The following is a 25684-nucleotide window of genomic DNA, read 5'->3' on the forward strand; positions in this document are numbered from 1 at the left end:
CATTTGCTTCTCCACCCCCTCCCTCCTTCCTCTCTGTCTCTCTCTTCCCCTCCCGCAGCCAAAGCTCCATTGGAGCAAGGATGGCCCGGGCGCTGGGGATGGCTCCTTGGCCTCTGCCCCAGGCGCTAGAGTGGCTCTGGTTGTGGCAGAGTGACACCCCGGAGGGGCAGAGCATCGCCCCCTGGTGGGCAGAGCGTCGCCCCCTGGTGGGCGTGCCGGGTGGATCCCAGTCGGGCGCATGCGGGAGTCTGTCTGACTGTCTCTCCCCGTTTCCAGCTTCAGAAAAGAAAAAGAAAAAAGAAAAAAAAACAAACAAACAAACTATGAGGCCCTGGCCGGTTGGCTCAGTGGTGGAGCGTCGGCCTGGCGTGCGGGGGACCCGGGTTCGATTCCCGGCCAGGGCACATAGGAGAAGCGCCCATCTGCTTCTCCACCTCCCCTCCTTCCTCTCTGTCTCTCTCTTCCCCTCCCGCAGCCGAGGCTCCATTGGAGCAAAGATGGCCCGGGCGCTGGGGATGGCTCCTTGGCCTCTGCCCCAGGCGCTAGAGTGGCTCTGGTTGCGGCAGAGCGACGCCCAGGATGGGCAGAGCATCGCCCCCTGGTGGGCAGAGCGTTCCCCTGGTGGGCGTGCTGGGTGGATCCCGGTCGGGCGCATGCGGGAGTCTGTCTGACTGTCTCTCCCTGTTTCCAGCTTCAGAACCCCCCCCCCCAAAAAAAAAACCCCTATATTAAAAAAAACAAAACAAAACAAAAAAACCTATGAACAAATCCCTATGCACACTGCACATATCTTATTTTAAAGTAAAAAAACAAAACGGGAACAAATACAATATTTAAAATAAAGAACAAGTAAATTTAAATCAACAAACTGACCAGTATTTCAATGGGAACTGTGGGCCTGCTTTTGGCTAATGAGATGGTCAATGTCCGGTTCCATATTTGTCAATTCTAGCCGTAACAAGTGAAATGACGTGCTTCCGGAGCCGTGACGTGTGCGCCCTGTGTCACAGGAAGTAGTACTGTACGTGAGCGACACCGTGCTTTGCGATGCCGCCACATACAGTGCTCCTCTCACTGACCACCAATGAAAGAGGTGCCCCTTCCGGAAGTATGGCAGGGGCTGGATAAATGGCCCCAGGGGGCCGCAGTTTGGGGACCCCTGCTCAAAATGGTTAGCAGTTTGTGCTAAACCTGGACACACACAACAGACATAGTTTTATTAACGCCATGATCTCTGTCGAGCTGTCCAGTTTCCCTGAGCTGTCACTAAACCAGCACAGCAATTCATTCATTTAATGTGACATGCCTTTGGTGCTGGGGCCACATCTGTGAAGATTTTTACAGCCTGCTTACTCTTGATTTCATGTTAATCCCAAATAAGACACTGCAATTGCATGTCTTTTACAGGTGAAACTCAGAATGGCGTGTTTGTGGTGCATTTAAAAATGAGATTGCCCATGTGTCCCAGAGGTCAGTGCTTAGTCTGCAGGCCCCATGGTGATGCCGACGCCACGACTGATGACAAGGCCATTACCTAACAGAATCTAACGGTGCTCATTCTGTTTATTTGTCCAGCCCCTTCTATGGAGAAGACTTCTACTGTGAAATTCCTCGGAGTTTTCGTCACCTGTCATTTTACATTTTCGATAGAGACGTTTTTCGGAGGGATTCAATCATAGGTAGGTACTTAAATGGATGCTTTCTTCTTTATCTCCGCCTCTCCTGGATGGGGTCTCGTTCTGGCAAAGTGGAGCGTCTCTTCCAGTTCTGGGACAGCAGAGTTGAGTCAGCATTTTAGCCTAGCCTTCCTGGCCGTGTGGAGCAGTGGCAGGAACAGCCCCGGGCAGCCAGCTAGCCTGGCTGTGGCATCCCCCAGGGCTGGGACAGGCCGTCTGCGGCCCTCTCTGGCAGCATGTGGAGGGCCTTTACAGCATCAGGCCCCATGGAAGAGACCAGCACACACCAGGAAAGGCTCTGGGAGCTGCCCTTTAAGGCAAGAATACAGCAACCCTCAAACCTGCCATCAAATGACTACCGAGAGCTCCTCCCAGGGGCTGGTGTGCAGAGGAGATCCCCTCCCGCCATCTCTAGGCCACTCCTGTTCCTGACTCCCAGCACCCCTCTGTAAGGAACGGGATGGTCCTGGGTATTCTCAGGGGCATTGGGGGACTCGTAGAGCTATGGGGGTATTCTCAGACCTATGGGGGCTCTCAGAGGTATTAAGCTCTCTCATAGGTATTGGAGAGCTTCTCAGAGGCATTAGAGTGCTCAGATGTATTGGGTGGTCTCATAAGTACTGTGATATCCTTAGATATATTGGATTCTCAGAGGTTTTGGTGCTCTCAGAGACATTAGGTCACTCTCAGAGGTACCAGTGTGCTCGCAATATAGGGGGTATCTTAGAGGTATTGGGATGCTTTCAGGGATACTGGGGTTCTCAGGTATTGGAGTGCTCTCAGAGGCACTAGCATTTCAGTGGGGGATAACTGGAGAGAGTGAGGCTCAGCTTGAATATGGAGGAGAGGTGTGGAATAGCAATAAAGCCTCCCAGGTTCAGGAATGCACCTGTGTCCTTATTCATGTTTACTGTGGCCCCCAAAGTGGAATAGAGAAGCCAAACATGGGCACAATTGTAGTCGCTGGAATCCAAGCACCATGTAACGTCCACCTCGTGGCCTTGGCCTTTCCTGGCAGGGGAGGCTTTTGGGTAGAGTACTTTCAATCTGAAGTGCACTTGAGTCATGCAGACTGTTCATTGCCTTTCCTCTTGATCATGCTTGAGGCGTCTGACCAGCTCCTACTCACTGCCAGACCACTTGAGCAGGTCACCACGTAGCCCGCAGGGTCATCCACCGCCGGGCGCAGTGCACTCCCAGCGGGGTCATCCACCGCCGGGCGCAGTGCACTCCCAGCAGGGTCATCCCCCGCTGGGCGCAGTGCACTCCCAGCGGGGTCATTCACCGCCGGGGCGGAGTGCACTCCCAGTGGGGTCATTCACCGCCGGGCGCAGTGCACTCCCAGCCGGGTCATCCCCCGCCGGGCGCAGTGCACTCCCAGCAGGGTCATCCCCCGCCGGGCGCAGTGCACTCCCAGCAGGCGCAGTGCACTCCCAGCGGGGTCATCCCCCGCCGGGCGCAGTGCACTCCCAGCGGGGTTATTCACCGCCGGGCGCAGTGCACTCCCAGCCGGGTCATCCCCCGCCGGGCGCAGTGCGCTCCCAGCCGGGTCATCCCCCGCCGGGCGCAGTGCGCTCCCAGCCGGGTCATCCCCCGCCGGGCGCAGTGCACTCCCAGCGGGGTCATCCCCCGCCGGGCGCAGTGCACTCCCAGCAGGGTCATCCCCCGCCGGGCGCAGTGCACTCCCAGCAGGGTCACTCACCGCCGGGCACAGTGCACTCCCAGCAGCTCTCAGGACAGTGGACCGCCTCGCCCCCTCTGGCTCTTACTCTTACTCCGCTGCCTCCTTAGCTGTCAGCCTGTAGGTCCAGCTGTCCCGCAGGACCCCTATGGTTGTCTCGAGGCATCTCTATGCATCATGCTGAGCTCACGGTGGCCACTAAAAGTTCCTCATCGCTGGGTGGACCCGGCACACCTGCTGCTTCCTTACTCTTCTAGCTGGCCTGCCCAGACTTGGAGCTCAGGTCCCATAGGGTGCACCCACGTCACCCTAGGCCGAGCTTTTGCTTCCTTGAATGGTGGCCTGCATGGTCTCGGGGCTCGCCCCGCCTCCCTTCCTCTCACTCCCCGGCTACCAGAGCTGTCTTCTCTCTGTGTGGGTTGGAAGCCCTCCCAGTTTAAAGTGGACCACCGGCATCATACTGTAGTCACAAGAATGCTCAAAGCCAGGTGAGGGCCCAGAAATGACTCCCTCGTGTCTGTCCCCAGCATTGGGCTTTGGCGCAGGAAGCAGTCATTAAATGTTTGTTAAAAGAATGGACAGTTTTTGAAAACAGCTTCATGTATTACATCTATTTCATTTTAGAAACTCAGTGTGTCTTACTAATAGTTTCCCACCTAAAGAAGCTCTTTTCTGGAGTTACATGCTTCCATTTATTAGATATTATTTTTTTAAATTGCCAAATTTGAAGGCATATTGTCTCATTTGGTCCGGAGAAGGACAGCCATGCTCCCTAGCATGTATTCAAGACCTTTCATAATCTGATCAAGTGTTCTCTGGGCTTAATTTCTCAACATCCACAGTGGCCTTTCTAGCTGTCTCAACATACAGTCACATGTGCATTCACACACGCATAGAACCCTACTTGTGCGCCTGTGCAGGCTTCACCTACATAGTTTACCCGTCTCATTCTCTCAATACTAGAAGCCTTTGTGATATGTCTCGGTTTTCTGAAATCTGACTGGTCCTGCAGTGACAAGCTCACATGTGTCTATCCGTAAGCAGCAGGCTCCTCTTTTGCTACTGGGGAGTGTGTTAAAATCTAGATCCCTGGGCCCCAGCCATGCTGCTGGATCCAGATTTTCCAGGGGCTAAACCTGGAATCCCATAGTTTTATTAAGTTCCTCAAGGTGACATTTACAGTTAGAAGGAAGCTAACATGTACTGAATGCTTATATACACCAGTCACTGTGCTAGGTGTTTTAATGGTCATAAAAGTATGCCATTTGCCCTTTGTGTTAACCTCAGGAAGTAGATATCACTTCCACTTGCTATATCAAGAAGAAAATGCAGCTCAGAAAGCATAAGACACTTGCCTGAAGATGCATAACACAGGCGGTAAGGACAAGTCAAACATTTCTTGTCGTATTTGTAGAGAAGTGAGTACCAGTGGTGGAAGAGACAGGGGAGGAGAAAGGTGTGTCTACACCTGCGTTAGTCATCCCATGAAGTCATCTCCTCGCTGAAGACTCTTCAGTGGGTTCTCCTATCATCCCCAGAACTCACTCTCACTCTGGATCTCATTTTATCCTGCCCAGTGTGTGACAGGTAGTTCCCAGAATTTCAGTCTGAACCTGTCAGATTTTAATCAAGCATTTAGATTCATGCTTTCTCTGGGACTTTGGCCACTAGCCACCTGATGTATGAGGGTGAAAAGGTTCTTAAATATGAGTAATTTGGATTGCCTAGGGCAGTGGTCCCCAACCCCCGGGCCACGGACCAGTACTGGTCCATGGGCCATTTGGTACCGGTCCGCAGAGAAAGAATAAATAACTTACATTATTTCCGTTTTATTTATATTTAAGTCTGAACGATGTTTTATTTTTTAAAAATGACCAGTTTCCCTCTGTTACATCCATCTAAGACTCACTCTTGACGCTTGTCTCGGTCACGTGATACATTTATCCATCCCACCCTAAAGGCCGGTCGGTGAAAATATTTTCTGACATTAAACCGGTCCGTGGCCCAAAAAAGGTTGGGGACCACTGGCCTAGAGGAAGGGCGAGCGGTAGTCCCATTGTCTACCAGAAGCACCAGGCCCACTGTTTGCAGTGGGAATGGGGGACAGGAGAGAGAGACAGACACTCCTGCTGCTCCGCTGCCCAGTTGTTCCGTGGTGGGCAGAGAGGAGATGTGCCCTCGAACCCCCTCCCGTGCCCTCCCCTGCCCTCCCCTTTCCCACCCCTTCTCTGCCTCCCCTCCCCTTCCTCCCTTTCTGATATCATGCTCCGTCATTTCCTTCTCTCCTTCACCCTGTTTTCCTTTTTTAGGCTCTTGGTCCACGTGTGAATTCCTCCTTTAGTCCATGCGTGTGGCTTATTTCCTACCCCTGAGTCATCTCCATGAGCCATTGCAATGCCTCTTTTTCGAAACTGGGTGAATAAGGCTTCCAAGGCAGCATGGACCGAGGGCTTAGGGAAAATACAGGCGGGGCAGTGAGGAGCCTTTATACAGGAGTATGACATGTTGATTCCTGCTTGATTTTGGCTAGGGTGGCTTAGTTGAAGAATAATAAAACTTTATGCAAGTTTTATTAAGCATTCATGGTGTTGAGATTTCAATAAACTCTGTTGCTTATATTGAAAGTGTTTGGGGTGTAGATAGAGATTAGTGTTTGATCCTAGGAAGTTAAACTCACCATCCGGCTTTAATGAGCCATCTGGTGTGTCAGAGGGCTGTCCTTTTGTTCTGTCATTCCTTCCATCTTCCACACTCTCACTCTGGACGAATGGGAATTGCTGCCTGTTTATTCTGGAACTGCCTGGCAGGAATTCATGTTGTTGGAAAGGAGGAGAGACGTAAATGGAACTACCTGGTGTATATCCATCTTATTTTTCTATGTAACAATCACATAGCATTTACTATATGCAGATATTGTTCTGGGTGCTTTACAAATATTGACTCACTTTACTCTGGGAAGTAGGTATATTTCTGAGATGAGAAAACTGATACAAACAAGTCACACGGCCTTTGGGCGGTAGAGCTGGTGTTCAGCCCTTGGCAGCCACATGCTCAGGTCTGTGCTACCTGAGCTATCGACCTCATTTTAGCTTATGTTTCTCTCCCTGTATTTAGAGGCCCTACGTGAGTGAATGTGGAGTCTGACGATGGGGAGAAGTCCAGGATGACTCCTGGTTATGGGTTTTTACTACACCAAGTGGATGGTGGGGGGCGGGATGTAGATGGGGCTGGACAATGGTGGGAGGCGGTACTGGTGACGGCTGGATGGGAAATGGGGGTGGTGATGGCAGAAGGCTGAGTTATTCATTTCAGAACAAAATATCACCCCTCCATGACCCTTCCCATGAGGTGCCATTTGCTATCACCACCCACCCCCGTCCTCTCGTTATGCACCATCCACCACCCACCCGTCTCCACCACGCTTCCCTCGTCATCTACCATTCTCGTTCCACTATCACTGCCCACCACCTTCCACCCGTCACCTGCCATCCACCATCCGCTACCACCAGTCTCCACCATCACCATCCACCACCTGTACCCATTATGTATTACCCACCACCTACCATCCGTCATTCATCTGTCTTCTACCACCCTCCCATCTCTCACCTACCAGCTTTCTACCACCATCCATTATTTACCATTCATCATTACCACCACCACTACCCACTGTCACCCTTCACTATCACCATTCACCCTCCTCTACCACCCATATCACCATTCACCACTCTCTACCCACCTCTTTTTATTTATTTATTTATTTATTCATTCATTTTTAGAGAGGAGAGAGAGAGGGAGAGAAAGAGACAGAGAGAGAGAAAAGAGAGAGAGACAGAGAGAGAGAGAAGGAGGGAGGAGCTGGAAGCATCAACTCCCATATGTGCCTTAACCAGGCAAGCCCAGGGTTTTGAACCGGCGACCTCAGCATTTCCAGGTCGACGCTTTATCCACTGCGCCACCACAGGTCAGGCTCTACCCACCTCTTACCAGCTACTAACTACCACCACCCACCATCTACCACCTACCACCTTTACCCATCACCTACCATCCACCAACCATCATCTGCTCTCCTCACCCATCATCTTTAAGCCCTCATCCTGTCCCTTGATCCACCGTTCCTCTCCCATCACCCACCATCGTCCACTGCCACCGTCCACTATTTTTCAGCTCCATCTATGTCCCTCCACCAAAAATTCTCTTGGTTCGAACCCGTCACCCTGGATTCCCCTCCTCATTTATATCTGTCCTAGCCTCTGATATATATTGCCTTTATTGGAGTGGAACCATGTGATTGTGGAACACTTCCTTATTGGGTATCTACATCCAAACACCAGAGCCCCGCAGTAGATTTACTTCCCCCGAAGAGGGTAGCTCTGCACAGGCACAGGCCAGGGAGGCCTACTTCTGCAAAGCCTGTTGGTGGGAAGGGAGCGCTCATCCTCTCCCACCGAAAGCTCCTTTCAGCTTGTGCCTCCTCTGGTGTGAGCCAGAGTATGCTAACCAGACTGCTTTCCCAGTCCAGTGAAGATGTCTGATGACAGGTAACAACAAATTCAAATTCACAAAGTCTAAATCAGCTTGGGTGCTGCGGTATCCAGTGGTGCTTATGAAGGAATGACCCATGCCTCTGGTAGTGTTTCTAACAGTAATGACCAGAGCTTCACACACTTGTTCAAATGCAGATGCTTATTCATGAGTTGGGCAGCGCCTGAAGGTCTGCATTTCCAACTGGTAACATTTCTTGGAAGCTGCTGTGATGTAGGTAGAAATAACGGGAATTTGCTCATGGATCACATAGGAACTGAGATAATCCACGTTTGACTTCATTTCAATGTGGAACTGTGATAGGAGCTTCCCAACAGGATCCTCACTGCTGAAGGAACAGTGAGGAAGGGTTTGCGGGGTGGCAGCACGCACCTTCCGGGAGTCGATGGCAGCTGTTCCTCATGTCTCCACTGGCATGATGGGTCTGAAGTTCAGATCTGACCATGGGACTCTGCTGGCCAGGACCCACAGGGGTCCCCTGGCCCTCAGGATGACTCCTAAACCCTGAGCCTGGCCTCCAAGCACTTGTGATTGCCCTGCTGAGGGATTCTTCCTTCCTGTCCGCTCAACCCCAGCTGCAGGCTGAGGACCCCCAGTCCCTCCCCATCACTCTCCTGGTGCCCCCTGCCTCCTGGCCTTGACTCACAGTGCGTTCTCTGCCTGGTGCCCACCTGTGGTTCTTCTCCCCATCCCCATGCTCACCTGGCTGCCACTGCCCACCTGAGACCCCGGTTAGCCAGAGGCGGCTCCTGAGTGAGCTGCCCCCTTGGTGTGTATGTTCCTCCGTCGTTGCACTTGCTGGAGCCACTCTTTTGCTTCTTGTCCAGTGTTCATTGGACTGTACGTCCTATGGCCCGGAGCTTGTGAGGGAGCACCTGGGTTTATCTTTATCCAGCACCTACTGGGTGTGCCAGGGTTTGTTCAAGGACAGAAGGAAGGAAGCAGGAGAGGGACGAGCCAAAGTGTAGACTCTGAAACCGTCCGGTTAGAAGTTGGCATTTTACCCAGCGACACTGTGGCTGCGTTGGACGCACCTGAGCGGCAGGTGAAAGTGAATACAGAGATACAGTGTTGGTCTTAGTACTTGGCTCAGGTTCTACTAGACTGAAGAGGAGCTTGATTAAACCTTGGAGGCACAGGAGAACTTTTTTGAATGATAAGCCTAAGGAAAAAAGAAAATTTAAAGTCATTCTGCACATTTTAATCAGAGAATCTGATCAAATTGGTGCTGGGGTTATTTCTCCTAAAAATAATCAGATAAGTTACTCATAGTAGTACCTGCTATTTTTGAAGATAACATGCAAAATCATGGTTTAGCCATTTTTTAGTGGCTTTAAAATTATGGTGTGTCAGTGTGCAATTGGACTTAGATGTTTTCACCACCGTTTTACAGCTGTAAAAATAAGTGGCTGTCTGGATCTCCAGGAATAATTTAAAGTTATGACTAGTAATTATGTTGTTACCAGGATGAGAAGCCAAGTTGCAGGATATAAATTTGTGTCGCGGAAACAAGCACAGTGTCGCACTGGGCTTCTCACGGTCTCCTGAGCCTGATCTGCTGGCATTGCGTCAGGAGGAGCCCACACTCACCCCAGGCGTCCCTAGTGCAGCAGCTCGTGTGCTCTGCTGCGGGTTCAAGTCCAGGAGGAAGGGGTGGGGCCAGGGAGGCTGCCGCCAGCTTTGTTCTATTCCAAACTTGTTTTATTATTCTAGGGCCTTTGAATTGTCATTGACATCTTGAAATCGGCTTCTTTATTCTTTTCAACCACAGTTTACATCTGTACCATTCCACACCAGTTTCAGATGTACAGTAAAGTGGCTGGACAGCCAAGCACTCTCCAGAGTGGTGCCCTCATTCCCCTAAGCACCCACCTGGCCCCATACCCAGTTATCTCGACACTATTGACTCTAGTCTTGATGGTGCAATCCACATTTTTGTGTCTCTTCTGCAACTACCAATCTGTACTGCTTAATCTCTTCACCTTTTCACCCAGCTTCCTAACTGTCAGCCCCTCCTGACACCTGTCAGTCTGTTTTTTCTCTGTGAATCTGTTTCTATTTTGTTTGTGTATTTTGTTCATTAGATTCCACATCTAAGTGAAATCATATGGTATTTGTTTCTTCTGAAATCATTTGGTATTTGTTTTTTTATGCTTATTTCACTTAGCATAATACCCTCAAGGTCCATTCATGTCTCAAAGGGTATGATTTCTTTTTTTTATGGCTGAGTAGTATTTTATTGTGTAAAGTTACTACCGCTTCTTTATCCATTCATCTACTGATGGGCATTTGGGTTGCTTCCAAATCTGGGCTATTGTGAATAATGCTACAATGAACACAGGGGTGCATGTCTTCTTTTGAATCAGTGTCTTGGGTTTCTTCGGATATACTCCTAGAGGCGGGATGGTTGGGTCAAAAGGCAGTTCCATTTTTAATTTTTTGAAGAATCTCCATACTGTTTTCCACAGTGGCTGCACTGGTCTGCATTCCCATCAACAGTGCAGGAGGGTTCCCTTTTCTCCACATCCAGATCAATACTGATCACTGATTTATTGATAGCCATTCTGACAGGTGTGAGAGGTAGTATATCATTGTGGTTTTGATTTGCATTTCTCTGATGTTTAATTAGGTTCTTAATTTCCAAAATAACTGAGATTGCTTTGATCTGTAGGTTAATTTGGGGAGAACTTAACATCTTAACGAAATTTTAGTCTTTAGATCCCCCAACATGGCATGTCTTTCCATGTCCTTGGGCCTTCTTAAAAAGCATTCTTTCATCAGAGTTTGCGATGTGTTTTCAGCAAGCGCATCTTGCACACATTGCGCGCGCACGCACACACACACACACACACACACACACATGAATTTATCTTTAGCTATTTCATTTTTGATGGAGTAGACAAAGATTTTTTTGGTAGCACACACCAAAATCATAACCCATAAAAGCATCATTTTGCAAAAGATACTGTTTTTTATTTCAATTTTTATTATCATTGCTTATGTGCACAAACTCAATTGATTTTATTTTTATTGACTTTAGAGAGAGAAGAGAGAGAGAGAGAAGGAGGGAGAGGAGCAGGAAGCATCAACTCATAGTTACTTCTTGTATGTGGCCTTGAGAATCCGGGGCAAGGCTGGGGTTTCGAACTGGTGACCTCAGCATTTCAGGTTGACATGTTATCCACTGTACCTCCACAGGCCAAGCCAAACACAATTGATCTTTATGCATTAACTTTGTAGTCTGTGGTCTTGCTACACACACATTTTCTAATAGCTAGTCCTGTTGATTTTTCTGTAGAGTCTGTGAATAAAGACTTTTATTTCTCCCTTTGCAGTCTCTATGGCCTTGTTTCTTTCCCTTGCCGTCATACACTGGCTAGGATGCCAGGTCGAACAGGAGTGATGAGGACAGACTTCTCTTCCACGAGTTCAATCTCGGGGAGGTGTTGGGCAAGCGTTGGGCTGTCCCTCATTGAGTCTGACCATAGTCAGCTTTCCTACAGGTTTCACCCTGGCTATTCACCTCCCCCCATGCCCTCTGACTCCTCTGTACCTGGGTTTCCACATCACTTGTCTTCTAAGCAGACCTCGGCAGGTGCAGCACCCACCAGAGGAAACAATACATGGGTTTTTAGTGGCGAAAAGGCAGGCAGCACCACGCCCAGGAAAGTGAGGCCCAGCCAGGGTGGGTTAGTGACCCTATCACTTACTCTGATAGGTTGGGACAGCTCTGCAGATTAAGACATGTAAGTGGACCTTATGGTTGTGGGTCAGGTATTGTCTCAGAACAGCATTTAGAAAACACTAATACACATGGTTTTTAAAAGTACACATTTGTATATTCTTGAATATGATCGATCTCTAGAAGGACAGACTAGTAGCTTGGGACAGAGGTGACCCTGAGTCAGGAACTGTGTAGCGGGGGAAAGAGAAACTTTTTCTTGGCTCTTTTATATTCTTTTGACTGTTTCACATGCTGCCCTATGTTCCTTTATTACCTACTTAATATTGCATTAAGTACTTGAAAAACTAAAAGGGTAATGATGTGTAAGTTGTAGGATTCATATAAACATTAAATACATGAGTCCCTCTATTACAGTTAAAGCTCATAAAAGCATTACAATTACTTAACATTTCAAACTTCAAACTTAATCCTCTTATCCAGCTGAACTAATCATGCAGTCTGAAGATATTTTTAATTGTTTTTCAATGAATTATGTTGCCCAATTCAATTCCAAGAAATTTTTGTTTCACATGGCTTTATTCTTGCAAAACTCAAAATCATATTCCCAATAGGTGGGGGGGGGGGGGAGGACTAAGTTCTACAGAAGCCAAGCAGAGAGGAAGGAGTCTTTCCTTGGGGCTGTTCTTCCTGGTGACCTGGTGTGCTGAGGGATTGCCAGAGGCTGCAGGACCCACCCTCGGGGCCTCAGCCAGGTGCTCATCAAGACAGTTTGTGGTGGGAGGGGAGGGCCAAGGCGTGGGGAGGAGCCTGAGACCAGCCCTGAAGGAGCGACTCTGCCCCGGTAACCTGATATTTGGAGGAAATTCCACGTGGCTTATATTTGGGTCTCTGAATTTCTGTGGAACATACCCTCTGCCACGTGTGTCTGCTGCGTGTGTCCTGCGTCTGTCTCTTGCTCTCCCACCTGCCGACTTTGGGGGACCTGGTGTGTGGCTGGGCAGTTTTCAGCATCAGATGGCTCTGCCTGGGGTGAGAGCTGAACCAGCAAGGCTGACGTGGGCAATGGTATTGACCCTTGGAGTGCTAATGCGCTGTATCCACTTCGCTGGTGGATGTAAGGACCAAGAGAAGATCAGAATATCTAAAATAATAGGATATAGGCAGGGCACTGATGGAACAGGGAACTTAAGGGTTACAGGCAGGTCCTGCTCCTGTTCTGTTAGGAATACCATGCCCAAGGTCGTTCAAGAAGCAGAGACAGATAGGGACCCTGTGAGGCTGAGAACAAAGAAAGACAAACGTTTGCATTCCATTGGTTAAAGACCCTTATCAGAAGTTTATGTTTGGAATTTGCCAATGAGCTAGACCCAGCCCCTGTTGCTATGCTATGTGCAGCCCCCTTAGTGAATAGGTAACCGCCACATCTGCTTCTGTATTATGCTTTCTTACTTAGGATATATAAGGAACTAGCTGTCAGCACCAGGCGCGATTCCCGTTTGTAGCTCTTGTGAGTAAGGTGTCTCCGGACACCTGGGAATTCGCCCCTGCGCAGGTTAAACTGGCCAATAAAGAAACATCTATTGATATATTCCTGAAAGTCTCTGACGTCTGTTATTGTACCCGGTGCATGCTACAGTGGACAGAAGTATTGGCTGTGTAGAAATAATTGGCCATGAACTGGGGAGCCTTGATGGAGTGATTCCAGGATCCTTCCCAAGTCTATTTTGCAGTGCAGGAAGTATGAGGTACAGTTACCTTCCCTTTGAGAACACGAGACGATGTAATTGTGCTGAAATAATGAATGGCACAATGACAGATGGGGATTGAAGGCACGTGTCAGTGGAAGCAAACTGTCCCGACTCTCTGGGCACCTTCACACTCTGGCACCTGGACCAGCTTTTTACATGTTTGTTTTGCCCGTCAAACATCCCATCTGTGCTGGTGGGCGAGTCTCCCAGGGTCTGGAGTACAGAGCGGAGCTCAGTGGACTGAGTTCTCAGAACAAAGTGTGAAGACCATCGGAGAGGAAATCTTTTGTTCTCTGCCCACTGACGTCCGGCTGGGGCCCTGTAAAATTGGACTAACCAAAAAAACAAAAACAAAAACACAAAACAAACAAACAGATTAACAAGAGAGTAGCAAACAGCCTATTAACGCCTGCAGCACAGTATGTGGATAACTCGGAGTTAGAATTGGACTGATATGGCATCTTAGCAGAGGAATAATTCACTTCAGAGAAGGGAGAAGACGAAGGGAAGAGGTTTTAGGCTTCCAAGGGTGGCAGGCTGTGGGGTAGTACATATGAGTGTGGGGAAATGTGCAAGATCATCTTGACGCAGGCTTTCCGCCGTTGTCACGGCCCAGAACTTCCCGGGAGAAGGATTCGGGCAGTCTCCTTTCTCGGCGGTTTCTGCTTGTATCAGATAAGGGGAGCCCTGGGAACCCTCTTTCTGCACACGTTGATTCTCATTTGCTTTCAACTCAAATAATCTTAATGCCAGAGTGGCATTCTGGGGTGGCACGCTCTGAACTCCCGTAGGATCTAACAGCAGAGCGTCCTCTTCTTTTCCTTGAATCTCTCATTGAGGAACAGATCGGGCGGGGGCCTAGGGAAGGTCTCCTGTGAGCCTTTGGGAACAGAACAGGTCTCGGGGGAGTAGCTAAGAGCCGACAGCATATATTTTTATGGGTATTTTTATTGAAATTTTCACTGCAAAGTACTAAGCCTGTGTAAGGAACATAAAACTATCTAGAGTAAACATTGTCAAACGTTGGGCCCCACAGAAGTTCCCTGGGGCCCTTGTGAAAGTGAAGATTCCAGGGCCCCTTGTGGGTTTGGAGGATTTGTGCCCTTCCGTGACTGCTCTTCCTCTGTGTTGTATGTTTTAGGGAAGGTGGCCATTCAGAAGGAAGACTTGCAGAAGTACCATAACAGGGACACCTGGTTCCAGCTGCAGCACGTGGACGCTGACTCAGAAGTTCAGGTGAGACCCTTGGCAGAGCCCGTGGACCACAGGAGGTCTTTGGGAACGGAGGTGACTCGGATTGTGGTTAAAGTAGTAGAGACAGGGAATAATGCTTAGCACATTGTGTCCTACTGTCTATAGTAAGTATGGTCTTGTTCAATTGGCTGTCGTCATGCTTTGTCATGCACGACTGAAGCAGCTTAAAAAATACAAAATGTGAAAGAAAGATAACATAATTGAAGGTGAAGAGAAAAGAGGGGTAAGAAAAACAAAGTTGTGGGTTGAGAACAGGACGCAAAACCTCACACTGTAGGTCCCTGTGTCTGTTGGAGGTCACCGAATGTGTTTTCAAGCACCCTGCATTCAGCAAAGAAGGATTTAGAGCTAAAAGAAGTGACCACTCTGAAGAGGTTCCCATTGTCTTGAGGGGTCCTCGGCTTATCCTGGTGCCCCTGGGCCATGTGTTAAGTGTTCTGACTTTCTCTGTCCAGTAGAAGGAGCTACACCCACAGGACTGGGGGTTTCTCCGCCTAGCAGGGGAGACTGGGGATGTAAGATCCCAACCCTGCCCCGCAGGCTCTCTTGGACTTGCCTGTAACTTGGGGTCAGTCTCCATGCTGAGTGTCCAGGAGCACACCCAAACACCCGTCGTGAGGGTGGCCATATCTTCTCTTCTGTTGTGACCCTGGCCTGTGTGGTTTCCAGTCAAGCCTGTTTCATGCTAATGTCTAGAGTTCCAAGACTGAGAGCCATGTCACAGCACAGCGGACCTGGCGCTGAGATGCATGAGTGTTTTCATCATCGGGTCCTGTGAGGCGCCAGGGCTTGGCAGGGGTACATGACCGAGCACAGGGTCTCTGGCAGAGGCAGGCCTGGCTCAAAGCTCAGTGCCCCCATTCACTAGTGAAGTATGCCAGCAGTGGGCCTCTCCAAGCCTCAGTCTCCTCATCTGTAGAGCGGGGCTTTGTGAGCAGTTGGACAGTGCCTGACATCTTGCTGTAGGGCTTCCCTTGGCCCTGCTTGGCGTGTACCTTCCTGGGCTCCTCGTCCAGCGTCTGGAGGCCTGGCTGGCCCTCGTGTCCTCAGCAGAGCTCTGAGCGTGAAGGCAGGGGGTTCAGGGTTTCTGCTTGCTGGGGCCATGGGGCGCGCAGACCCTGGTGGCTGTTGGGACGGACCCACAAACTTTAACAAAGAGGCAGCAAGAGGGAAAGGTTGAGGAGCTGCCTCGAAGGGAGGCCTCATAATGGTTCTTCACGCTTAACTAATTCTGACCCAGGGCCCAAACTTGCTGTGTAAATTAGAAGACACTGTAATTACTGCAGAACTAATAACTCTGCCTGAAGTTGAAAATCAGAGTTCTAACAGTCAAGATGGATGATAATGTTAGGTGACTTGGAAGTTTCCAGAAGCACTGTGCTATGAAATGGTGCTCGATAATTAGAACCATTTCTGCTTTTTATTTTAATAATTTCCACCATCACTTTCATTCTGAAATAACACAGCCTGTGGCACAGTAATCTAAAAGGTTCTGCAAACGGCTAGCGGCAGCTACACCATGTTCTTCCCACTGAGTTACCCCCAGATTCAGGTTGGATTTTATTGGCAGGTGTGGCTTTTCTTTTTTCATGCCCTTTTTTTTTAATATTTATGTTTTGAAATGGTGACAGATTTACAGGAAACTACAAAAAAGTATACAGGGAATACGATTAGCAAATTGTGTACTCTCCTATTTATACTTAAAGACTAAAAATAGTGAAGAAAGACCCATATTCCTTCACCCTGTCTCCCCGTGGTAACATCCTTTGTGACCGGGACAAGGTCACAGCCAGGATGCTGACATTCCCATGAAACACAGATTTCATAAAAGTGTCACCAGTTTTACATGCATGCATGTGTGCCAGTATGTGTGTGTGTACACACAAGTGCATGTGTGTATTCTATGCAGTCTATCACTTGTGTGTGCTTGCATATATGTACATGTGTATTTTGTGCAGTTTATCACATGTATTAATTTATGTAATCACCACCATGGTCAATATCCAAAACTGCTGCGTCAGCACACATCTTACAAACATGGATGAGCTTTAAATTGTACAGCTGTGTGGAATATTTGTACTGTTTCATAACTGATGCCCTTTGTGTGCCCATGGACAAGTCCCTTGTCCTTCTGAGCCTGGTTTGTATCATCTATGAGATGGTGTACTGACTCACTCTAGCTGGACTTTGTGAATTATGAATGGCAAGTGCATTGTTGGTCTTACTACAAAGAGGAGGAGGAAGGACAGTGTTTCCTGGTTGCTTGTTAGCTTAGGCTCGACAGGAGCTGAGTGCTTTCCTTAGGGTAGCTGGTTCTCAGAGTGCCCCTCATGAAGTGGTTATGCCACTTAGGGGCAGCGCTCCCCCAGATTCAAACTAGCCTTTAAAAGTGCAATTACGATCGTTTTTCCGACAACCCCAGTTTCATTTTGAAATGGCACCATTTACGGTTTTTGGAAGGGCAAAGGACGGATATATTTTCTTTATTCCATTGCTCTATAAAAAGCCTGTGTCTGAAACAGAGTGTCACAAAACTGGGGTCAAAACAACATATCAGTGAGTTGCGGAAAAATAGGGGGAAAGGACGGTTTAAAAGATGTCTTGCTTCCTTCCAGAACTGATGTTTTTGAAGGTCTCTGGTAGATCACTCTGTTAAAAAGAATTAGTCGCTTCTGTTCCTTCCCTGCCCTATGAGGGTAACGGAGCGAAGTGGATCTTTGCTGACGGCCAATCACAGCTGCCAAATCGTGACCCTCCGAGGGTAACCTGCGGGGTTCCCTTCTTCCTGTGCCCCGTGTCCTGCTTGGTACCGAGTGGGGAGGGAGGGAGCCCCCACCCACCTACCTGAGCAGGCCCCCCACTGAGCCTCCAGGGAGTCCTTCCCCGACTTTCCCAGGATGCCCACAGCCACTGAGCCCCGCTTTGTGCTCTGGTTTACTTAGCGAGCTTGTATGGAAGCACGTATGGAGGAAGACTGCAGATGAGTCATTGCAGACAACCCAGCAGCCACATCCAGGCCACCTCTGAGCAGCTGACTCACGTGTCAGACAGCCCTCTACAAAGGACTTCCCAGTAGCGTCAGCAGCTGTCCACATACAGGGACCCAGCCTGACCCTTTCTAAGGGTTTAAGGAATTCCAGGAAGGAAAGTGCAAGGTCAGGCCCCCTTCCTTCCCCTCCACTCACCCCAATGTAGGTAACTGAGCAGGTTGGTGCTCAGACTGGCATGTCTGCGTCCAGTACTCTGTGGGCCCCAAACACCAGCTATGCAGAGGCTGAGCCTAGAAAACCCGAATTTCCTGCCTGCGCTGAGGTGTAAGGTGTGGCCCTCGGTTCCTCTGGGCGTCGGCATTTGTGGCTGGGTTGTTTGTGCTGGAGGTGTTGTGATACCCACACCGTGCGAGGCGTGGCCCGAACCAGCGGCAATGCTGTGTAGCAACAGCTGGGAACTTCTGAACCGCAGATCGTGAGTTCGGTTCTGGGGGGTCGAGTCCTCTCAGTCATGTCGAGTGTGTGTACTGTGCTGGTTCACCTCACACCGTCCTCTCCCCGATGCCCGGGCAGTGGTAACAACACGAATTAGCTGACAGCGTTTGCCACCTTGGTAAGGAAGTGTTTGCCCTCAGAGAGGAAACCTGAGCAGTCACAGGGCCTGCTGGTGTGGACGTGTCGTCCTTTCTGGGAAAAACAGGAAACAGGACAGCAAGCCCGGGCGTCAGCAGTGGGGGCTCCGTCTCACCCCAGACACATTCTTTCACTTCTTAGAAGCCCATTTAAAGTGATTCAGGGAAATGTCAGGCTGAGTGGCCGTGGCCAATGTTAGAAATTAAGCCACGAAGGAGTTGGCACCCAGTGTGTTTGAGAAGGCTGGTGAAGAACCAGACTTCACAGGCGACTGTTTCGTGCTGTGTTTTCTGTGTTTGACCACGAGCTTTTGTGCTGGGTTTGGTGTGAGAGGACAGGCTGCTAGTTGCTATGAGCCTGAGTGTCCTCCTCTTAGCAGAGGGTGAGTGAGCCCGCCTCCTGGGATGTGCTGGGAATCGCGGTAGGATTCGGAATGCTCTAAACCCTGGCCCGTGCTCTGTGAAATGGAGGCACAGGGGTCAGCTTTTGTCAGTCAGAGCTGTCACCGTGAGCTGGCATGGCACTGAGGTCCCTTCCTCAGTGACTGGCCCTGAGGATTTGCTCCTGGCTGGTGGGGTCAGCCAGGAGGGCAGGGCCCAGACATGGATGCGATGCTAGTGGTCTGGTCCTGTGTCCAGAACTGATTGCCGGGCATCCTGCCTGACCATCCTCCTGCCCTCCCTGTGGCCACTCTGTCCTGCGGGTGAGAAAAAGGTTGAAAGGACAGTACCTGGCCCTGCCCACAGTGGGGCATTGTGGTGGGTGAGTTTGCTGCCACACGTGCCAGGCGGAGGTCTGGGCTTCTCAGGACCTCTCTCCCGCTCTGTCTGTGGAGCTAGGAGCCTGGTGTGCCTGATGGTTGGAACCTTTAACCTGCTGGGGGAGTCATACCCGTTCTGGTCGCTGGAATCTGAGTGGGGGTGGTAGGAGCCTGGTGGACGCCATGTGAAGTCAGAGATAAGCACGTACATTTGTGAACATAGCCTCTGTGCCTCTCCATGTTGCGTGAAGTCAGAGGTAAGCACGTACATTTGTGAACATAGCCTCTGTGGCTCTCCATGTTGCATGGCTGCCCCCCATGACCCTTTCCCCTTGTGCCTTTCAGGGCAAAGTCCACCTGGAGCTGAGGCTGAGTGAGGTCATCACCGACACTGGCGTCGTCTGCCACAAGCTGGCCACGCGGTAAGACTCGAGTCTGCCTGGAAATAATAACTGTGATCCCTGGCAGGGGGGTGGGTTGTTGTTTTACAAACAAATGAATCAGAATTCCCGGAACAGGTGATTTCCCCGGACGACACCATTTTTAGAGGTTCTGGCATGCTCTGAATGTTCTCAATAAAGCAAATGCTCATCCTAGACATAACGAGCCAGTTTTGTTTTTTTTTACAGGGACAGAGAGAGAGTCAGAGAGAGGGATAGATAGGGACAGACAGACAGGAATGGAGAGAGATGAGAAGCATCAATCATCAGTTTTTTGTTGCGACACCTTAGTTGTTCATTGATTGCTTTCCCATATGTGCCTTGATTGCGGGCCTTCAGCAGACCGAGTAACCCCTTGCTCAAGCCAGTGACCTTGGGTCCAAACTGCTGAGCTTTTCTTTTTGCTCAAGCCAGATGAGCCTGCGCTCAAACTGGCCACCTCGGGGTCTCGAACCTGGGTCCTCCGCATCCCATTTCGACGCTCTGTCCACTGCATTACCGCCTGGTCAGGCACGAGCCAGTTTTTGTGTGCAACATTTAGGCAAAAAGGTTGGTGTTGCACCCTGGTATAATAGATGAGGAAACAGGATTCCAGTCTCTCTGGCCCACCAGCAGGGTCTGGAGGCAGGTGGTGAGCAGTGTCCCCCACTGTTTCTTGTCCAAGAGGGCTTTGTCCTGGCTGCCCAACCCGCATTCATCATCCAGTGGTCAGCTCGGGCTGCAGGGCCGTCTCTGTAGAACATACGGGAGGACACAGTGTAGGGACACGATGACAGATAGGACAGAGGACATGTGTAGGACGTGTGGAAGGTGAGAACTCCCTGTTATCTGAAACTGGGGGGTCCAGGGAGCACGTGGGCGATGGGTTCAATGAGTTTCATCCTTCACTCCTTCCTTATTCCCATTCTACTTAAAATAGTTGCTGTGCTCTCAGATGCTGTAGTCGTGAGGAAAGAGTTGCCTGTTTTCTTGTTTATTTATTGGTTTATTCCTTGTTCACAAAGGACTGCAAGCTGCTTAATACAAACCTCACACAGGGCAAGACAGTGTGAGCTAGTGGTGGGGAGGCGGAATGGACCGGGCTGGGCAGAGAACGGAGCCAGGAGGGCAAACCGGCAGATGTGAGCTAGTGGTGGGGAGGCGGAATGGACCGGGCTGGGCAGAGAACGGAGCCAGGAGGGCAGACCGGCAGATGTGAGCTAGTGGTGGTGGGGGGCAGAATGGACCGGGCTGGGCAGAGAACGGAGCCAGGAGGGCAAACCGGCAGATGTGAGCTAGTGGTGGGGAGGCGGAATGGACCGGGCTGGGCAGAGAACGGAGCCAGGAGGGCAGACCGGCAGATGTGAGCTAGTGGTGGTGGGGGGGCAGAATGGACCGGGCGGGGCAGAGAACGGAGCCAGGAGGGCAGACCGGCAGATGTGAGCTAGTGGTGCGGGGGGGGGCAGAATGGACCGGGCTGGGCAGAGAACGGAGCCAGGAGGGCAGACCGGCAGATGTGAGCTAGTGGTGGGGAGGCGGAATGGACCGGGCTGGGCAGAGAACGGAGCCAGGAGGGCAGACCGGCAGATGTGAGCTAGTGGTGGGGGGGCAGAATGGACCGGGCTGGGCAGAGAACGGAGCCAGGAGGGCAGACCAGCCGATGTGGACCGGGAGCCCTGGTCCAAGAGTGGCCCCATCTGGTCCCACGACTATGGTATGAGGGGTGGAAATGTCCGCTCGCCACTGAATCCATGTGTGACACACCAGGACACTGCAGTCATCGGGTCCTGCATCTTACTGGGGTGCACGCTAGGCTGCGGTTCCAGGAACACAAGTGTCTAAAGTCGGGACCGTCTGTCAGCAGCAGCCGTTGCCTGAGTGTGGGCCTGTAGCTATTTCCAGACGCCCACTGCTGGCACATCAAGTCCCAGAGGCGGGTGAGGGCTTGGGGTTCTGTTATGAAACACAGGAGTGTGCTGTGTGCATGGCCCCTTTTTGGGGGTTTGCTTTTTTAAAGGAGCTTTGGTTTAGAGAAGACACAGAGTGGGAATCAGGAAGGTTCTGTGCACCCTAGAGTGTCTCCTAGGCAATGCCTCCAACCACTCGAACAGATCTGGATCCATGATGGCCTCAGGCTGTGTAGACTGGATCCTTGCAGACGACTGCTAAGTGGAGCATGCCTTGTTAGGACGGGGCCCTGCCAACACTGTTTTTCTCACTGGTTCCAATTCATGAAAGGAAATAACCCGCTTTGTTCTGAAAGTGCTTTCTTAAATGTGTGTGCCAGGGTGGCTCCGTTGAGTTTTCCTGCTCAGATACCTGTTTGAATGTCAGAAGGATGTCAGCCACCTGCCTCACGTAGTTCTGGGTTCTGTCCCCCAGTGATTGACCACATGCTGTTTTCGGTAGTGTTGCAGGTCAACCTTTGATTGCTTTGCCATGTGCATGGGAGGGGCAAGAGCTAACATCATCCGGTCAAGGCCCCTCTGCCCACACTGCCCCAGACGAGGACTCCCTGTGGGTTCTCAGACACATCAAGCCCACCTTGACTTGGCCTTTGCTTCTGTGACCCTCTGCCTGGAACGTCCTTCCTCCAGATCCCCCTTAATTCAGGTTTGTGCTCAGATGTCCCTAAGGAGCATCCCCTTCTGGACAGAGTACAGCCAGCCCTCTGTGTCCCCGCCCCATGCCCCTAACTACAGGGCGTGTGGTCGATGACCCCTGTATTTTGTGTGTTTCCCCTGGATTGTAAATTTTCTTGTTCCTTGCTGTATCTCTGACACTTGGGACAGGGCCTGGCACATTGTAAGTGCTCAGCAAACACTTGTGTACTGGGCGTGTTCCAGCTCATTTTATAGGGCCCATTCTGTCTAGTGGAGCAGGAAGGAGGCTCAGAGAGGAACCAAGATGAGATTTCCTCTCTTTGCTGACTTTTCTTTGAATGTTGAGCAGGACTTTTGGCCTCTTTCACATGTGGGAATTGGGCCTGTCACACTGCCATTAGTACATGCACTGGCACACCTAGTGTACACAATAGTACACACATTATTACGTATACTAGTTGTACACACCACTAGTATACCTACTACATATGCCAGCAAACACACTAGTACACATGCTAGTTAGTGCCCACACTAATATATATGCTAGTACCCTAGCTTACATGCTAATATACACACTAGTATGCACTAGCACACACGCTAGTACACATGCTAATATACAACACTAATATACACTAGCATACATACATGCTAGTGCACAGGCCAGGACACTGGCATACACATGTATACATGTTAGCACAGACAAGTATACTCACACTAGTACATGTGCTAGTACACACTAGTATAATGTGTACTCACACTAGTATACTTTGTTCAGAGCCCTGGAGCAGGAGGGTTCTCCACAGGAGTGCTATGAAGAAGAAAGAGTGGGGAATCCCACAGGGGCTCATAGTTTCCAATCAAAGAGCAGAAGTTTCTGAGGGACCAGTGACTTTTCTTTTCTCCCCTCCCCTCTCCCTGTAGTTATTTTATTTTTTTACTAAAAAATATCCTTTACATACCTTAAAATTCAATATTTTAAAATGCATAATTATAGTGTATTCAGAGGGTGATACAAGCACCACCAACTACTGTCTAACCTCATCGCCATGAGCCGTCACGCCCCAGCCCCCACCCCCAGTCTCTGACACCACTAATGAACTTTCTGTCTGTGGATTTGCCTACTCTGGACATTTCATATAAATGGAACCATACCATTTGTGGTCCTTTGAGACTAGCTTCTTTCACTTAGCATAATGTTTTCAAGGTTTACTTACCCAAGTTGTAACATGTGTTCCTACTTTATTCCTAAAGGATGAATAGTATTCCATTCTATATGGTTATGCCACATTTTGTTTATGTCATCCATTGGTGTACATTTGGGTTGTTTCACTTTTTGACTATTGTGAATAATGCTATTAACATTCTTGTATGAGTTTTTGTACAAACTTCTATTTTCATGTCTCTTAGGTAAATACCTAGGAGTAGAATTGCTGGGTCATATTGTAATTCTATGTTTAACTTTTTGAGAAACTGCCAGACTGTTTGTCATAGTGGCTGCCCTATTTTACACCCACCAGCTGTATGTGAGGGCTCTAATTTCTCCACTTCCTTGCTAACACTTGTTATTATTGGCTGACTTTTATTGCAGCCATCCTAGTGGGTGTAAAGTGGTTTTGATTTACATTTCCCTAAATGTCATAACTGATCATGTTGAACATCTTTTCTTGTCTTTGGTGGCCATTTGTATATTTTCTCTGAAGAAATACCTATTCAAATCTTTTGTAAAACAAAAGTTTTAAAGTTTGATGATATCCAATTTATCTATCTTTTCTTTGGTTGTTTGTGTTTTAGGTACCTGATTAAAAAGCCATTTTCTAATCCAAGATCATGAAGATTTACACTTATGTTTTCCTTTTAAGATTTTTATAGTTTTAGCTCTTAACTTTAGATCTTCAATATATTGATATTTGTAGTTAATTTTTATATACGGTATGAGGTAGGGATTATTATTATTATTATTATTGCATTTGAATATCCAGTTGTCCCAGTGTCATTTGTGGAAAAGACCATTCTTTCCCATCACATTGTCTTGGCATTTTGTTGAAATTTAATAACTATTAATGGGTGAAGGTATGTGTGGAATCTGTTCTATTCCATTGATCTATATCACTATGCCAATACCACACAGTCTTGATCACTATAGGTTTGCAGTAACTTTTGAAGTCAGAAGGTGTGAGTCTTAAAGCTTGATTTGTCTTTTTCTGATTGTTTGTCTATTCTGAGCTTCTTTTATTTCCATGTAAATTTTAGAATCAGCATTTTAATTTCTGCAAAATTTGCAGCTGGCATTTGATAGGGATTATATTGAATCTCTAGATCAGTTTGGGGAATTAACAATACTAAATCTTCCAACCCCTGAACACAGTTTCTTTCCATTTAGTTAGGCCTTCTGTAATTTCTATTAAAACTTTTGTTTTTGTAAGAGCATTAGTAATGCCCCATCTTTTATTACAGATTGTAATCATTTGAGTCTTCTCTTTTCCTTGATCAGTCTAGCTAAAGATTTGTCAAGTTTGTTGATCTTTCCAAAGACCACATTTTTGGTTTCATTGATTTTTCTCTATTGTTTTTCTATTCTGTGTTTCATTATCTCTGCTTTAATTTTGATTTTTTCCTTCTTTTTGCCTGTGCTAGGTTTAGTTTGTTCTTTATCTTGTTTATTAAGGTGGAAGGTTAGGTTATCAATTTGAGATGGGTTTTTTTTTTAATGTTGGTGTTTATAGCAACAAATTTCCCAGTAACACCACTGTAGATTTTATATTTTATAACTTTCTTAGAGCTCTCCAAATCTGTTCCATATACCTGCGACTTTCCACAAACAGCTCTGAATCAGGATGGAATTGGAAACAGTGGGCACCCATCTGTGATCAGGTGCAGGCATCTACCTGTGATCGGGTGTAGAAGGCTCTGGACCCAAAGTCCTGGTGTCCAAAGTTAGCAAAATCTTCCTTAACTGGACACACCACTGACACTCTCTGCGTATCAGCTTCCTTGTGCAGAATGAGAGTAATAGCATCTGTGCTGGCATTTTCCCAGGATGCAGAAAGGAAGCCAAGCACCTCTGTTTGTGGGTCTCCCCTCGTAGCAGGGGCTTGGGCCAACCCCGTGGTGTGTTATGGGCTCAGGAAAAATTAAGAGCTGGGATGATGAACCTCTGATGAGAAGCCAGTTGGACAAAGGAAAGTTTATTCCAATAAATAGTCTTCTCTCTTTATCTGAGAATCACCTCATCCCCTCCCTTCTGCCCAGCAGCACTGTGACTTATTCCCACTTCCCACACCAGAAAGTGACAGAGTTCTGGCAGGGCCTGTGCTTACAGCCCGGGATGTGTTCTTGGCCTCCCAGACGAATCATTCCCTTATCACAGATATGTTTGTTTCCTGATGCTATTTAGTAAAGTACCACAATCTTGGTGGCTTAAAACAACAGGAATATATTCTCTCATTGTTCTGGAGGCCAGAAGCCTAAAACCCGGCTGGGCTGTGGTCCCTCTGCAGGTTCTAGGGGAAGAGGGTCCTTCTTCCTCTCCCAACTTCTGGGGCTGCACATGTTCCTGGGCTTGTGGCCACATCACTCCAATCTCTGCCTCTGTCTTCTCACCATCCTATGTCTGTGAAATCTCTCATGTAAGGACACTACACTTACTGTTGGGTTTGGGGCCCACCCTAAATCCCAGGTGAGCTCTTCATGTCC

The 25684-nt window shown here is 48.9% G+C and overlaps 1 protein-coding gene across 1 annotated transcript in view; it reads left to right on the forward strand.

Annotated features, from left to right (window-relative positions):
• The window catches only part of RASA3 (RAS p21 protein activator 3), a 129187-nt gene that overhangs the window by 66905 nt on the left and 36598 nt on the right, over positions 1-25684 (forward strand). The window contains exons 3-5 of the mRNA XM_066380489.1: positions 1576-1679; positions 14474-14568; positions 19315-19391. Coding sequence (XP_066236586.1) covers positions 1576-1679; positions 14474-14568; positions 19315-19391 — 276 coding nt within the window. The remainder of the gene's footprint in view (positions 1-1575; positions 1680-14473; positions 14569-19314; positions 19392-25684) is intronic.

Source organism: Saccopteryx leptura, chromosome 4 (assembly GCF_036850995.1).
Source record: "Saccopteryx leptura isolate mSacLep1 chromosome 4, mSacLep1_pri_phased_curated, whole genome shotgun sequence".
Taxonomy (NCBI): domain Eukaryota; kingdom Metazoa; phylum Chordata; class Mammalia; order Chiroptera; family Emballonuridae; genus Saccopteryx; species Saccopteryx leptura.